The following is a 16827-nucleotide window of genomic DNA, read 5'->3' as shown; positions in this document are numbered from 1 at the left end:
CACGCAAATATACATACCTATACATCTCAACGTATACATATATATATATACACACACAGACATATACATATATACATATGTACATAATTCATACTGTCTGCCTTTATTCATTCCCATCACCACCTCGCCACACATGAAATAACAACACCCTCCCCCCTCATGTGTGCGAGGTAGCGCTAGGAAAAGACAACAAAGGCCCCATTCGTTCACACTCAGTCTCTAGCTGTCATGTAATAATGCACCGAAACCACAGCTCCCTTTCCACATCCAGGCCCCACACAACTTCCCATGGTTTACCCCAGATGCTTCACATGCCCTAATTCAATCCATTGACAGCACGTCAACCCCGGTATACCACATCGATCCAATTCACTCTATTCCTTGCCCGCCTTTCACCCTCCTGCATGTTCAGGCCCCAATCACTCTAAATCTTTTTCACTCCATCTTTCCACCTCCAATTTGGTCTCCCACATCTCCTTCCCTCCACCTCCGACTCGTATATCCTCTTGGTCAATCTTTCCCCACTCATTCTCTCCATGTGCCCAAACCATTTCAAAACACCCTCTTCTGCTCTCTCAACCACTCTCTTCTTATTTCCATATATCTCTCTTACCCTTACATTACTTACTCGATCAAACCACCTCACAGCACATATTGTCCTCAAACATCTCATTTCCAGCACATCCACCCTCCTGCGCACTACTCTATCCATAGCCCATGCCTCGCAACCATACAACATTGTTGGAACCACTATTCCTCAACGCTCATACAAGCACATATACATATACATATCAACATATACACATTATTTCATGAGCACATATACATATACATATCAACATATACACATTATTTCATCATTGTATGTAATTGCTGTTTTCCGTGTTGGCAAGGTAGTGCCAGGAAACAGATGAGGAATGGCCCATCCACTCATATACACATACATATACATAAACACCCACATATGCACATATACATATCAACTTATACATACATATACATAGACATATACATATATACACAAGTACATATTCATACTTGCTTGCCTTTATCCATTCCTGTCGCTACCTTGCCCCACAGGAAACAGCATCACTATCCCCTGCTTCAGCGAGGACCAGGAAAACAGACAAAAAAGGCCACATTCATTTCAAACTCAGTCTCTAGTTGTCATGTGTAATGCACATATACATAGGAACATACAAAGACATATACATATAAACACACGTATATATTCATGCTTGACTGCATCCACTCCTGGCACCATCCTGCTCCACAGGAAACAGCATTGCTACCCCCTGTATATATATAAATTCTTACCCCTTCATATTTTTACTTTCTTTTTAACTGTTACCTCATTGATGCATACCTCTTCACGAGCACATGGTACAAACTCCAGTATTTCCAAAGCTTCCCCAGTAAGTTACAAACTTAAGAGTGTCTACTACTAATACTTGCAGCACAAGACACTTCTGTTCAGTTCTTTATGAGTAAAAAAAAAAAAAGCTTAGTATATATGAAGTAAATATGAGTAGAGTAAGCAGTGAAAAGTTTTTATCGAGGATATAAGGCATGTGTACGCGTAGGAAGAGAGGAAAGTGATTGGTTCTCAGTGAATGTAGGTTTGCGGCAGGGGTGTGTGATGTCTCCATGGTTGTTTAATTTGTTTATGGATGGGGTTGTTAGGGAGGTGAATGCAAGAGTTTTGGAAAGAGGGGCAAGTATGAAGTCTGTTGTGGATGAGAGAGCTTGGGAAGTGAGTCAGTTGTTGTTCGCTGATGATACAGCGCTGGTGGCTGATTCATGTGAGAAACTGCAGAAGCTGGTGACTGAGTTTGGTAAAGTGTGTGAAAGAAGAAAGTTAAGAGTAAATGTGAATAAGAGCAAGGTTATTAGGTACAGTAGGGTTGAGGGTCAAGTCAATTGGGAGGTGAGTTTGAATGGAGAAAAACTGGAGGAAGTGAAGTGTTTTAGATATCTGGGAGTGGATCTGGCAGCGGATGGAACCATGGAAGCAGGAAGTGGATCATAGGGTGGGGGAGGGGGCGAAAATTCTGGGAGCCTTGAAGAATGTGTGGAAGTCGAGAACATTATCTCAGAAAGCAAAAATGGGTATGTTTGAAGGAATAGTGGTTCCAACAATGTTGTATGGTTGCGAGGCGTGGGCAATGGATAGAGTTGTGCGCAGGAGGATGGATGTGCTGGAAATGAGATGTTTGAGGACAATGTGTGGTGTGAGGTGGTTTGATCGAGTAAGTAACGTAAGGGTAAGAGAGATGTGTGGAAATAAAAAGAGCGTGGTTGAGAGAGCAGAAGAGGGTGTTTTGAAATGGTTTGGGCACATGGAGAGAATGAGTGAGGAAAGATTGACCAAGAGGATATATGTGTCGGAGGTGGAGGGAACGAGGAGAAGAGGGAGACCAAATTGGAGGTGGAAAGATGGAGTGAAAAAGATTTTGTGTGATCGGGGCCTGAACATGCAGGAGGGTGAAAGGAGGGCAAGGAATAGAGTGAATTGGAGCGATGTGGTGTACCGGGGTTGACGTGCTGTCAGTGGATTGAATCGGGGCATGTGAAGCGTCTGGGGTAAACCATGGAAAGCTGTGTAGGTATGTATATTTGCGTGTGTGGACGTATGTATATACCTGTGTATGGGGGTGGGTTGGGCCATTTCTTTCGTCTGTTTCCTTGTGCTACCTCGCAAACGTGGGACAGCGGCAAAAAAAAAAAAAAAAAAAAAAAAAAAAAAAAGAAGAAGAAGAAGAAGAAGAGTAGAGTAAGTACTCACATCAGGAGGCACTTTTGTTCCATCCTTGATCACATTGCCTTCAACTGAGAAGTGGTACAACTGACCTTCAGTGTCAGTAAACACAAATGTTTCTTTGGTGATGCTGGTCCTGTCTCCTCCTATCAGAAAAAGCAACATACTTCAATTTCATAAAACATTTCTGAAGTGGCCTATGCAGTTCCATATGAATGATTTATTCTTAAGTTTCTCTAGAACAGGACAGTAAGCTGGAAAAGTATGAAATTACCAAAAAAAACAGTTTTGAAGTACTTTATAACACTTCAGTGCACTAAATGGATATATACCTGATAAATAAACAGAGCCTTATGAGAAAGAAAAGCACAACATTTTCTTCCATACCATGTAAATATTGTATGTCTAAAATTATCTCATTTCACAGAACAGACAACCCTCGAAAACTCAACATTCAATAACTCATAGTCTACGTTGACTAATACAGCTCTAACTGACCATTAATAAGAATATGTCACTGTCAGTTACCATGCAGCTCTCAACATAGGTGGGCATGCATTGGTGTTCCTTGAATCATTTATGTGGTATTGCAAGTTTACCATGTTCTCCACAGCAAGCTCCTCAGGTCCACTAAGCCCTCTGACAGGAAGGAGGTCAAGCTTAACAACCTGACCATCAAAGAAAGTTAAAAGTGCTTGGCTACACAGATGCTTGCTCTTCCAAATGCATGGTGTGTGAAGGGTTTAATAAATAGTTACAGAGTGTTGGAGTTAAGTGGCTACATAGCCACTTTCTGTGCAAGAGTCAGTTATCATAGATAACTGACTCTTGCACAGAAAAACAGCAAATACAGTAATTATGTGATAAATATTTTACAATCAGCAGGTACAGCATGAATTAAGTGAGCTAAATTACAAGTGCTGAGCCCCCTACACTTTGCTTCATGCACCAAGCACCACCATTACTCAAACAACTGCTAAAGAAAAAATCTCTGGATGTTTGTAAGTACCCAATATAACTCTGGCTGCAGCATCATAAGTATTCCATGTTAATTTCAGTATCTATCCATATTTTAGGGGGATTTATGACAGCTCAGAAAATCCACTTAGAGGGGCCTCAGCCCCATATGTACCAAGTTATCATGGGACTACTGTGTAGCCAATAATGGTATGAAAAGCACAGCAAATTACTAATATGAAATGCCCCATAATTCTCATTGCTGAAAAAAGACAAGCTTATTTCAAAGGATCTCAACATTATCGTATTTTCCCTTACATAACAGAATTCTCAATACTGAAAATCAACATACCTACATCAGCAAGTGACAGCATTGATTCTGTCATTGAAACATCTGTTTGTGGTGCTTCTCTGGGAACTGCAGAATCATTCTTCCCATGCTCTGATTCTGAAACTTTGTGGCTCTCAGAGTCTCGCCGTGTCTTTACTTGGCTGGTGGGTGACCACTCCAGAGCTGATACCCGAGGGAATCGACGTGGCATTGTCCGTAGAGGTACTAACTTTCTTGCATCCCATAATTCAAAGGGATCCTCACGGAAAACAACAATGAAATATTGCCTGCAAAAGTTGATGGGCATTGGAACAGAAATATAAAGTTAGGCATCTTAAACATAAACAGATTAAGTACAAGAATGGAATGTAAAGCTTTCAAATTCATGATCCCAGAAGTAAAGATTAATGGATGTGAAACTGCTAAACTACACAATGAAAAACTGCTGTTTTTCATAATTGATCACCATTCCCCATGTTAGCAACGTAGGGCCAGGAACAGACGAAGAAAGACCACATCCGTTCACATCCATTCTCAAGTTGTCATGTGTATTGCACCAGAACCACAGCTCCCTACCTACAACCAGGCCCCACATACCTTCCCATGGGTTACTGCAGATGCTTCGCATGCTCCAGTTCAGTCAAAATTCAGCACATCAACCCCAGCATACCACATCATTCCAGTTCCCTCTATCCCATGCATGCCTTCCATTCTCCTGCATGTCTGGCCCTAAATGCTTAAAATCTTTTTCATTCTATCCTTCCATCTCTAATTTAGTCTCCTCAATCTCCTTGTTCCCTCCATTTCTGACATATAGTATATCCTCTTTGTTAACCTTTCCTCACTCATTCTCTCTATGTGACCAAACCATTTCAGCACACACTCTTCTGCTCCTTCAACTACACTCTTTTTATTACCACACATCTCTCTTACCCTTTCATTACTTACTCGATCAAACCACCTCACAATGAAAAAGCATAAACCATATTTCTTCCAACATACTGCTTAAAGTAACCACCAGATATGGGCAACTCATCAGCAAAACATAAAGGAGAAAGCTACATATTAGTCTTCTGTCTTCAAAGATGGAGCCAAGAAAAATTAGGTAGGTCCCTTGGGTGGAAAAATGTCAAAAAATTCAAAAAATATCTTAGTTTTATCAATTAACAGAAATAACAAAAAAAAAAATTATAAAAATCAAGCAATTTAGTCTTATTTGTTGCCGTACAGACATTGATATTCACTGTGCCATAAGTGAAAGCTCGGCTTATCACTAGTTTCTTGTCGTATGCTGTCATTTTCATCTCCTCTCAGCCACTGCCAATGGATAACTGATACATAAAGGAATTTTCCTACTACCAACAGTTTAACATCCTTTAAATAATTTTTGTTGGTTATGCTCAAAAGACTGTTACTAATCTGTGTGGGGCATGTCAAGCATGTGCGCTAAGGCTGTACCTTCCTCCATCATGTTATGTGGATAACTGACACTAAGATTCTTTCTTTGTGCTAATAATAGTTGCTTGTAAAATGACATCTGTACATCTCAATAAAGTGTGCTTTCCAATCTAAATGAATTTGACTAAAGACAACCCACACAAGTGTGGCTAAAGCATCTACAGGATCAGCCATATAAACTCCATCAAGTTATATGGGTAACTGACACTCAAGGGTTCACTTCTGGTGCTAATTACAGAAGCCTGTGACATACAGCATCTCCATCTCCATATAAATTAAGCCCACCAATTCAAATGAAGGTGGAATGAGACAAGCTGGACAAGTACAGTTTGAGCACCACCATCATAAATTGTTTGAGTATTGCTAGGGTTTCTTGTGGGTTAAATATGCTGGTTATAACTATAGAAAAACCAAGAGCCAAATATGCAAGTGCCTCTAAACTCAGACATGTAGATTCCTCCTTTAGCATTCTGACAACTGAATATCTCAATCTATTAAGAATTTACCTATGCCTGTAGCTATCTCTCATCAAACAAAAATATTTAATTCTATCATCATATCACAAAATATCCAACTTTCATCAAACTCCCAAACCACAGAGAAAATCCTTACTATGAAAATGCATGAATAGAGATCTCTAAAAGACTTGACATGGGAAACTCAGATACAGAAATACTTACTTTAAATATGAAACCCTAACCATATCAATGCTTGTTTCATCACTTTTATTTGGTCTTAAGGTGATGGTTCGTCCTGTGAGAATATCAGTGTACATCAGCTCATTACGTACAAGTCCTTGACTATTTGTAAGAGGCTGATGACCAAAGGACAGTATGGAAGTCAGGCTTGTCCATTCAACTCCTCTGGAAGTATGAATGAATAATAAATAAAATTCAAAATCAATGAGAAATACAAAATATGTATAGTATCAGGAAAGGACTAACAATGCAACTGGTAGAAAAAAATCAATATCTATTATCATATACCCATTTCTACTGATTTGTCCTTGTATAGGGTACTGCTCTTACACCTAAAAGGTTCTGACTTTGTATGCTTACTGGCAGATGAAAGCTCAATGCAATCAAGCCCATTAACTCATCCTATATGACCTCAAATCTGATGTGCTTTCCCTTCAACACAGTGTTTGTTCTAATGCTTTTTTCTTTATATATCACCATTGTTTCTACTCCTGAAAAGTGGCAGAGTGTTTGCTCCCACCATTAGCTAAACTTACTGCATCTCATGCTGACTGTGTGGCCACTAGCAACTCAAGGGTTACCTATTGTGATGCCTGTTTCATTCCTACAACGACAATCTTTGGATTCTTTTTCAGTTTCTCATGTCTTTCCTACTAATCATGACAAACCCCTACTTAGAAAGTATATGTTTTACTGCTTCCAAAACTCTCATACAATTCTTTTCCTTTTCTTCTTATATCTCTACCTCTTAACCCTTTAATATTTCCTATCCAGCCTAACCTCCAAGAAGACTATCTTTTTAATCTATTTTTCACATGTTTTTTCACCTCAGCATTAAAATTGGAGGGTCTTATGTTGCTTATAAGATGTTCTCATTATGCTGCTCCTTGGAATCCTTACCAAAAAGAGGAAATCCCCTATCTTTCATAGCTCTACTCCACATGCTATATTTCATCTGCTGGAATTGCAAAACAACTACTTCACTTGTGTGTTAGTTAAACTAACGTACAATTCATCTGTGCATGTTTAGAGTTTCCTGTTTGTTTTCCAGTAATGGAATGTGAAAAATAGATTTATACAATGACCAAAGTTATCAGATATAACAGTTTTACATGGGAGAGTGACTAAGTTTGCATTACAGCAAATCAAATACTTAGATAGAAAGTATACTTGAATGGGTGGATAAAGAAATGATAAACGAAGAGGTATCTGAAATTCTCACTCTCACCAGCAAATTTACAAGTGCTGGTATGTAAACCACATTTGTAAACTTAAATAAGTGGCAGAGAAAGTTCTAGAGAAAAAGGCAAATGGAGCATTTACAACTGTAAAAAAGGCATGCAATAAGAAGAATAAATAAGTTCTTTGGGAAGCTTTGATTTCATATGGTGCACCTGGATGACTTTTCAATGCTATTATGAGCTTTAAAAATGGAAGTATGGAGCTGAATCTGTGAGAGTTAGTTGTGATGTGAGTGAGTAGTATGAAATAAATGTAAGAGTATTTTAAGGTCATGTGAAGACACCATGTGTATTCAATGTTTCTATTGTGGGGCATCATGCATGATGAGGCAAGGTGGGGTGATTTTCTTATTCTTCTTTATGGTAACTGAGACAAAATGGGCAACTGTATGCCGTAATCAGGGCTATCTGTTCTTATTACCATGCCTCTCTCATACCCTATCATTTCTTACTCAATCAACCCTCCTCACACCACATATCATCCTCAAACATTTCCAACATATTCACTCCTCTCTGTACATTCTCATCTTGACCCCCTAGCACATCGATTCAAAAACCCCATCCTTATCAACCCAAACACCCATCATCAGCTACCCTATCATGAAACACATTTAACAAGCCTTCACATTATTCACTCCATCTCCTCCTCACCACATCTCTACCTGTTACTACTTCCCCATTTGTCCCCTTCATGAATGTTCCCATTTGTTCTCTTGTTTTCTTCTATCAACCTTCTTCCAAAATATTTTCTTATTCTCTGTGAAGTTTGCTGATACCCACTCACCCCAACTCTCATCTGCCCTCTACACCTTCATCTTGACCTCTTGCTACTTTCTCTCGTACAGCTTCCAATCACTTACACTATTTCCCTACAAGTAACACCCATACACTGCAATTTTCTCTTTCACTAGCAACCTGTTTTTTACCATCCCACCAGTCACTAGCCTTTCTTACATGACCACTTCCCATCTTCTACATGCGACAAACTGCTTCCCTAAATATTTCCTCACCCACTCCCCTTGCTTCAGTTATTCTCATCTTTTGCCATTCTACTTTCAATCTCTTTTAGCACCTCTTCACAGAAGTTTCTTTTCCAAGCCCATTCACTTTCACCACCCTCTTCCCACCCACATCATTTCCTCCTTACTGAAAGCCTCTACAAACCTTCACCCTCGCCTCCAATAAGTACAGTCAGGCAACCCATCAGCTGCCCTTCTCAGCATATCCACATCCAAAGTTCTGTCTTTTGCACACTTATCATTTAGCACATTATCCAACAGTGCCCACTTACCATCTCTCCTAATAATCCATTTATCCTTAAGTAAGTCCCTCTTTTTATACCAGATACTGTGATGGAAATGACATGTTTGAGGACAGTATGTGGTGTGATGTGGTTTCACTGAGTTAGAAGTAAAAGTGTCAGAGAGAGGTTTGGTAATAACAACAGTGTGTGGCTGAGAGAGCTGTAAAGGGTGTGCTGAAATGGCCAGACATATGGAGAGACTAAGTGAGGAAAGGCTGACAAAGATGATATTTGTCAGAAGTGGAGAAGACAAGTAGACGGGGGAACCCAAACTGAAGATGAATGGATGGAGTAAAAAAATTTTGAGTGCCAGGAGCCTGGGCATGCAGGAAGGTGCAAGGCATGCCAGGTTAGAGTGAAATGGAGCAATGTGCTATACAGAGGGTTATGTGCTGTAAGTGGACTGAACCAGGGCACATGAAGCAACCAGGGAACACCATGGAAAGGTCTGTGGGGTCTGGTTGTGGACAGGTGGCTGTGGCTTTGGAGCATTATACATGTCAGCTAAAAAACAGATGTTACTGAATCCAGTATTTCTTTATCTTTTCCTAGTGCTACCTCATTAACGTGGGAAACAGCGAACAAGTATGAAAAAAGTTCAAATCACCATTCCTTTTCCAGAACACACCTCCATAAGTTGTTCTCCAATTTCATTCAAATCACTGGGCACCCCATGCCCCCAATCATACCCTCAAATGCCACATTACCCACTCACACATTGAAATCACCCATTACTAATACCAGATACCTTACATCAAAATTAGTGACACACTCACTCAGCTCCTCCCAAAATACTAGCTTTTCTTCCTAAATCCTTTTACTTCAAGCTGCTTAAGCACTAATAATCTCCTGACTTTTGTAATCCACTATAATATTTACCCATATCAGTCTAGGGCTCACTTCCTTACACTCTTTCACACATTCCCATACCTCATCCCTCAGCAGAAGTACAACTTCTTCCCTCACTCTTGCCCTCAAAATAACCCCTGACTTTACCCCTAAGACATTTCTAAACCACTTTTCCCCTTTCTTAAAAAATACTTCATTGCATCTTTTCTGACAAATATCTTTCTCAATTTCATGTAATGGGCTCTGGTTGTCCATTTTGCTTCTTTCAAAGAATTGTTCACTATTTATATGAAGCTGGTCTGAAAACTTAAAGGCTGTGATCACGTTACCCCTTTCTCTAGTTTTTTCCATGGTGAAGAAATGTAAGGCCTTTCCCCACAGCTTAGTTACCTTGATATTGGTACCACCTTAGTTGCCTTCCTGTGGACCTTCTTTCTTAGTTTACTGCACCTCTATAGGTGGTTACCAAACATGACAAGCATTTTCTTTTGTCCATGTACTTGAATGCTGTTTTAATATTTGCCAGCATACGGCTTGTCTCTATTACTGTTCTCCAATTGTAGGATTCTGGCAACAGGTTGGGGATGATGTCTAATCATAAAGAGATTCCTGCAGCCTAGTTCCAGCTGTATAACATTCATACTGAGGCTCTCTTTTGCTGGATATCATCCTCACTTCTTTACATTTTCTCTGTAAATTTCGACAGCCATGTACTTTGGAGCACGTCAAGGTCCTCTTATCGGTTGATAAAATTCTCTTTGCTTGTCATTTCCTTAATGACCTTAACATAATCTATAACTCATTCAGGTAAGTCATTTACTTGGATCAAGAAAAGCAATGGTCCCAGAGGGGATCCTGTGGAAAGTCATTGGTGATCTCAACCCATACTGAGAAGGCAGAAGACAGGTTGATCTAAAAGATAGGTAATAACAAAGAAAGGGATGGACAAGCAAGAAGGCAGACCATGAAAGAGATGGACAGATGCAGTGAAAGAAATGAGTATGGCTAAGGACATTTCAGATGACTTAAGTCTAAGAAATGATTGAAGACCAGATGCAGTGAAAGCACTCTGAGCCTACAGGTAGTGTGGCAAATCAACTTAACATGCAAAATGAGAAAATAAAAAGCTCTTACATGGGAGTAGAATGCAAAGGTCTTGGTAAGAGGGGTAAACATGCAGAGAAAAGAGGGTCAGGGGCCTTGGAAGTGAGTGAGTCTTTAATGATGAAACAACACTGGTGGCAAATTCCAAAGAGAATCTGCAAAAGTTGGTGTCTCAGTTTAGAAGTGTGTGAAGGAAGAAATAGAGTCGATGTGAACAAAAGCAAGGTTATCAGGCTTAAAGGGGCAGTGGGACAATTTACTTTCATGGTGAAAATTTGGAAGTGGAATGTTTCACATATCTGGGAATGGCCAAGGCAGTGAATGGAACCATGGAATCAGAAGTGAAACATAGGACGTGTGGGAGGGATTCTGGAAGCAGTGACATACGAAAGATCGTCATCTGAAAGGGTGAAAAGGGTCTATGTGAAGGTAAAATAGTCCTAACATTGGTGTATGGATGCTAGCCATGGACCAAAGATGAGAATGTGTGAAGAAGGGTGGATGTGTTGGAAATGAAATGTCTGAGGACTATATGCAGTACAAGGTGGTTTGATCAAGCAAGTAATAAAAGGGTAATAGAGAGGTGCAGTAATAAGCAGAGTGTGGGTGCGAGAGCTGAAGAGGATTTGCAGATATGGTTTGGACATATACAGAAAATGAGTGAAGAGATGTTGACAAAGAGGATATATGTATCAGAGGTGGAGGGGAAAAGGAGATGGAAGGACGGAATTAAAAAGATTTTTGTTTGGGGCCACGACATTTAGGGGGATGAAAGGCGTGCACAGGACAAAGTGATCTGGAGCAATGTGGTATACAGAGCAATGTACAGTCAGTGGAATGAACCAGGCCATATGATGCAAGCTGGGGAAAACATGGGAAGGGCTGTGTGGCCGAGGGAGCTGTAGTTTGGAGGTATTTCACAATAAATCAAAGGAACGGATGTGAGCATACTTGGCCTTTTCCTCATTTGCTCCTGGCAGTATCTTGCTAATGTGAGAAGTGGTGAACAAGTATGAAAAAGGGTGTGTTTGTCCATACTTAACTTTAAAATAATGGAAATGGGTTGGGGATATGCAAGTGATTTCAGAAGCTTCATGTACATGATCCACTCCATGAAAATCAAGAAAGGAGTAATAGTGATACATAGATATAGTCTAAAAGAATATGCAAAGTGAATAAGTTAAAAGTACTTACAAAGGTGTGAAAGTCCATGTTTCACTTTAAAACACAGAGCATGGTTTAGGATGTGTGTGAGTGATTTTTGAGGTTAAATGTACCTGCTCCAACCCAAGAATGCTGGAAATGGAGTTAATGATGACAGACACATTGTCAGATTTAGCAAATAAGTATATTATTGGAAAATAAAAGAAAACACTGAGACTAACCTGACAGGATATGTATGAAGGGCAAACTCTCTCTCTAATACTCCTGTTGCAATATTGAACACCTGGACTACCCCAGATTGTGTCCCAGCTGCTAGACGAGGTACGTACTGGTGGATATTGCGTGTGGTTAGAGGTGGACACATTCTAATCACCAAGGGAGGTGGAGACACAGCAGGCATCAGACCAGTCATTAAGATTCGCAGATTGACACGATGTCCAAGCTCCTGACACAGTATGGTAACGTAAATTAGCTTAAAGCAACCTGAATATGATAATGTAAATTAGTTTAAAGCAACCTGAATACAGATAAATACTAAATAATGGAATGAACTTATATGTCTGAAAAGTTAGTAGAGCATCTCATTTTCATGACTTTCTTAGTCCTGTGAGGACAGAGAAGTAAGAACTCTTCCTGTGTATCTCTTTCATGCCTTAAAAGGCAAAAACATGTAGGAGGGGAGGGCTGGAAACCTCCTGATTTGTTTCCTCACTTTCCAAAAAACAGGAATACAAGAAAAAGCCAAAATTTGTCCTCTTGGGCTGAGGCAGGGGTTTCTGTAAGCGTATTGATGTAAGCATGATGAAAAGAAGGCAGATATAAGTATTATGTTTAATGTAAGAAACCTGAATGTTCTGGCTCTAAGTGAAAAAATTTGAAGGAGAAGGCAGTAGCATGGTTTGGAAATGTTCAGTGAGTAAAAATGAGGGCTAGTGAAGGGCTAGTGCAAATGGAGAGAGAGAGAGAGAGAGAGAGAGAGAGAGAGAGAGAGAGAGAGAGAGAGAGAGAGAGAGAGAGAGAGAGAGAGAGAGAGAGAGATTGTGGGATACATAAAGAGTGTAAGGAAGTGAGTTCAAGACTGATGTGGATTTGAATAAAAGTAGACAAAAATAGTTAAGTGACTGTCAGCGCTTATGCAACTAGAAATGAAAAGAGAGAAGATGAAAGGGGTGCTTTTTGGGAAGAGATGGATATGCTTTGGCAGTTCTGATGAGAGGAAACTAATTTTGGCACAAAGGGATCTGAACACAAGAGTAGGTGATTTGGCATAAGTATGGGGCAGTCTCACTGATGTAACTGAAAAAGCAGAAAAGCTTCTTGAACTGCATGCTGAAATAGAATTGGTGACTAGCATTACTTGATTTGAAAAAAGATGCATATATGTCTGAAAGGCAACAAAGTGAAAGTATAAATTTTGAAAAAGAAAAAAAAAAAATACAGAATTAAAGAAAAAATGTATCAAACTGTGATATAGATATAGGAGGAGAAGGTCTGGAAGAGGTGAGAGAATTTAAGAATTTAGGAGCTATCTTGGTTAAGTCTGGTGATATGAAAGGAGAGATATGGGAGATATCAGCACAAGGTAGAAGAATCATTGTGTTTCTTAAAAGAATAATGAAGGGTTGAGATGTTTGAAAGGAAACAAAGTGAAAGTATAGATTTTGCAAAAAAAAAACTACAGAATTAAAGAAAAAATGTATCAAACTGTGATATAGATATAGAAGAAGTTCTGGAAGAGGTGAGAGAAGTTAAGAATTTAGGAGCTATCTTGGTTAAATCTGGTGATATGAAAGGATATGGGAGATATCAGTACAAGGTAGAAGAATCATTGTGTTTCTTAATAGAATAATGAAGGGTTGAGATGTAAGTATGGAAGAGAAGAAATGATTAAGAGAAAGCATAATCCTCCTAACCTGAGGCATGCAGCCAAAACGTGGACAAGGAATGAGTCACAGAGATCTAGAATCCTTTCTGTAGACATGAGCTATTTAAGAGGAGCATGTGGTGCGACTACACAAAATGAAGATGGAAATAAAGGGATATATATGAGATGGGGTATACAGGAAATACAAAGGAAATGAATAATGGAGTGGTAGAGTTGGTAACCTGTAATACTTTATGGTGCTTTGGGCATGTGGAAAGAATGAAATATGGGGAGTATTTTCCCCCCTCAGCACCCCATCCATAAAAAGATGAAATAGCTATGATGACAGCACTCTTCTGCTGTGGACCCACCTTCACCTGGAACTACTCGCCCTCCTCACTAACAACTCGCACACACACCTTAATCTCTTTACAAAAACACCTCATTGCTTCTAACAGCTTATCTCCTACACCATTTATATGTAACAATTCAACAAAGCACCTGTAGCATACCTATCATATGCTTTCTACAGATCCATAAATGCCATATACAACTCCTGTTTCTTTCACACACTCTTCCCAGCAAACATCTGATCCACACATTCTCTACCACTCCTGAAACCAAAGTATTCCTCCCAAATCTGATGTTCTGTGCAAGCCACCATTCTCTCAATTGCCACTCTTCCATAAAACTTACTAGGTACAGTAAGCAAACTTATATTTCTGCAATTCAAACACCTGTCCCCTTTGCCATTATACAATGGCACTAATCATTCGTTATGCCAATTCTCAGGCACCTCATATCGTACATGCAATGAAAATCATAACTAGCTAATCAACTACACAGTCACCTGTTTTTTAAAAAGTTCAGCTGTAATACCATCCACCCTTGCCACATTCCATCTTATGCAATGCTTTCATTAATTCATTTCTTTTCACCAAAGCACTTGCCATGACTCTTTAACTACACTTACCTCCCCATCCGAAACATCCTACATCTACCATCCTATCATCAAACACATTCAGTGATTCTTCAAAGTACTCCCTCCAAATCCTATTCACCTCAATACTGCCTATTACCTTTTTCTCATTTGCCCCCTCAATGACGTTCTTATTTGTGTGACAGTTTCACTATTCCTCGCTAACGTGGGAAATAGTATGTGGAAAAAAAGTATAAAAATTGATCAGCATCAAATTCTAACCACTTACACGTATTTCTATCCCACTTTACTTTTTCTTTATCAATCATAATGGTCATATATCCTTTAAAATCTGCTTCATTTCTTATTTTTCCATTTGTTCATGCTTCAATATGATTTACGAGGACTGTGTTAGTCTTATACATAACCATAAATAAATCTAGTTTTGACCCAATTTTCAGTTATTAGGCTTTGTACATTCATGTAAAAAATGTTCCATGGATTTTTCTTACTTAAATCATATATTTCCTTTTCAGTGCTGGTTTATCTATTGTTTTCACTTTTTGTTGGAGTGCTTTGTTTTTTCATTCGCATCTCTGCTAAAAATGGTTTGCGCTTATAGTGTCATTACTGTTCTCCATATTTCTCATTGTTCTGTTTCTCTTAGTTCAGTCATTTCTCATATATTCTCTGTCCTTTGGTTCACACTGCTCCTTAATTTCCAAGCTCTATCCTATCCCTTAAGACTTTGTGACCTTTCCTGCATCATATCTTTGTACATATCCTGGATATTTACATGTGTCAGCCCTCTTTCATTCATTCCTATTTTTCTCGGAGTATTCCCAAATTCTCATAATTTTTTCCTATCTCTGTCATCTCAGCATGAGTAACGTGTGGTAGTAAGAGAAATATGCTGAGAGAGCTGAAGAGTGTGTGCTGAAATAGTTTTGACATATAAATAAGAGTGAGGAGAGGACAACTAAGAGGAATACATGTCAAGAGTGGAGGGAACATGGAAAAGTGGGAAAGCATGGAGGAGGTGGAAGGGTGGAGTAAGAGAAGCTTTGAACGTCCAGGGCCTGAACATAAAGGAGGGTGTAAGGCACGAATAGGATACAGCAAATTGGAGTGATGTGGTATAAAGGGGGAAATGTGCCATCAGTGGGCTGAACCAGGGTATATGAACTGATTGTGGATGAGGGGCTTTGGTTCTAGCACATAATACTTGACAAGTAGAGTGGATAACTGCAAATTATGCCATGCCTTCATCTGTTCCTGGCACTAACTAGCCAACTTAATAAACTTAATAAATTCTCCTGTTTCAGGTCCTGACAACATAACAAACTTTCACATAAACACTGTGCCCCACCTGCAATCCAAGCACTTACAGATATCTTCAATTCCTCCTGGCTACACAACAAAATCCCTAATATTTGGTAACCTGTCAACATAATATCCCTTATACCCTCCAACTCCCCCTACTCCAACAGCCTTATATCACTTCTAACCTCAGTATCCAAACTCTGTAATAAAAGGATCCAAAACAGAATCACACAAAACGTCCCATTCTCACCTACATAACATGGCTTCATACCCAACCTGTCCACCATTATGTTGCACAATGACTTCACACAGCATATTCTAGATGACTACAATCAACAACAGCTCTTCTCCTGAACAAGAGTATTGGCAAAATATATCAAAAAGGCATTTGACACTATCTCTTAAAAAAAATACCTGCCACCATCCTTTACAACAGTGACAAAAAGTGGATGGCCAATTTCATAGCCAGTCACCCTGGCAGAGTCACAAAGGCTTCACTTCTATAACACAAACACAACAGTTGAGTTTCCCAGGGAGCAATTCTTTCTCCAACCCTCTTCAATCTCTTCCAACATGACTTCCCATTACCTAGAGCAAACAACAAAATGAAGGTCCTTTCATATAAAACCCTCACATCACAACACCCTGACACCACAGTAGTGACAACAAACATGCAATACTTCATTACATAATTGGATCAATGGCTCACCCAGAACAGAATATCTGAGCCTGTAGAGAAGTCTACAATCATTCTTTTAACCCCAGACAACAAATATCCAGCTCACACACTTGTTACTTGAAATGGAAAACCATTCCCACTGAATAAAACACAACCCATTCTAGGCATCACATACAATA

The 16827-nt window shown here is 39.4% G+C and overlaps 1 protein-coding gene across 1 annotated transcript in view; it reads right to left on the bottom strand.

The window, feature by feature from the left end:
- Positions 1–16827, bottom strand: part of LOC139751177 (WD repeat-containing protein 11-like) — a 147431-nt gene that overhangs the window by 92559 nt on the left and 38045 nt on the right. Inside the window, exons 10-13 of the mRNA XM_071666300.1 lie at positions 12085–12308; positions 6185–6367; positions 4068–4333; positions 2786–2904 (exon numbers count right to left, since the gene is read on the bottom strand). Coding sequence (XP_071522401.1) covers positions 2786–2904; positions 4068–4333; positions 6185–6367; positions 12085–12308 — 792 coding nt within the window. The remainder of the gene's footprint in view (positions 1–2785; positions 2905–4067; positions 4334–6184; positions 6368–12084; positions 12309–16827) is intronic.

This window comes from Panulirus ornatus, chromosome 11 (assembly GCF_036320965.1).
Source record: "Panulirus ornatus isolate Po-2019 chromosome 11, ASM3632096v1, whole genome shotgun sequence".
NCBI lineage: Eukaryota > Metazoa > Arthropoda > Malacostraca > Decapoda > Palinuridae > Panulirus > Panulirus ornatus.
The sequence above is the reverse complement of the archived record's forward strand: the minus strand, read 5'-3'. Positions and strand labels throughout refer to the sequence as shown.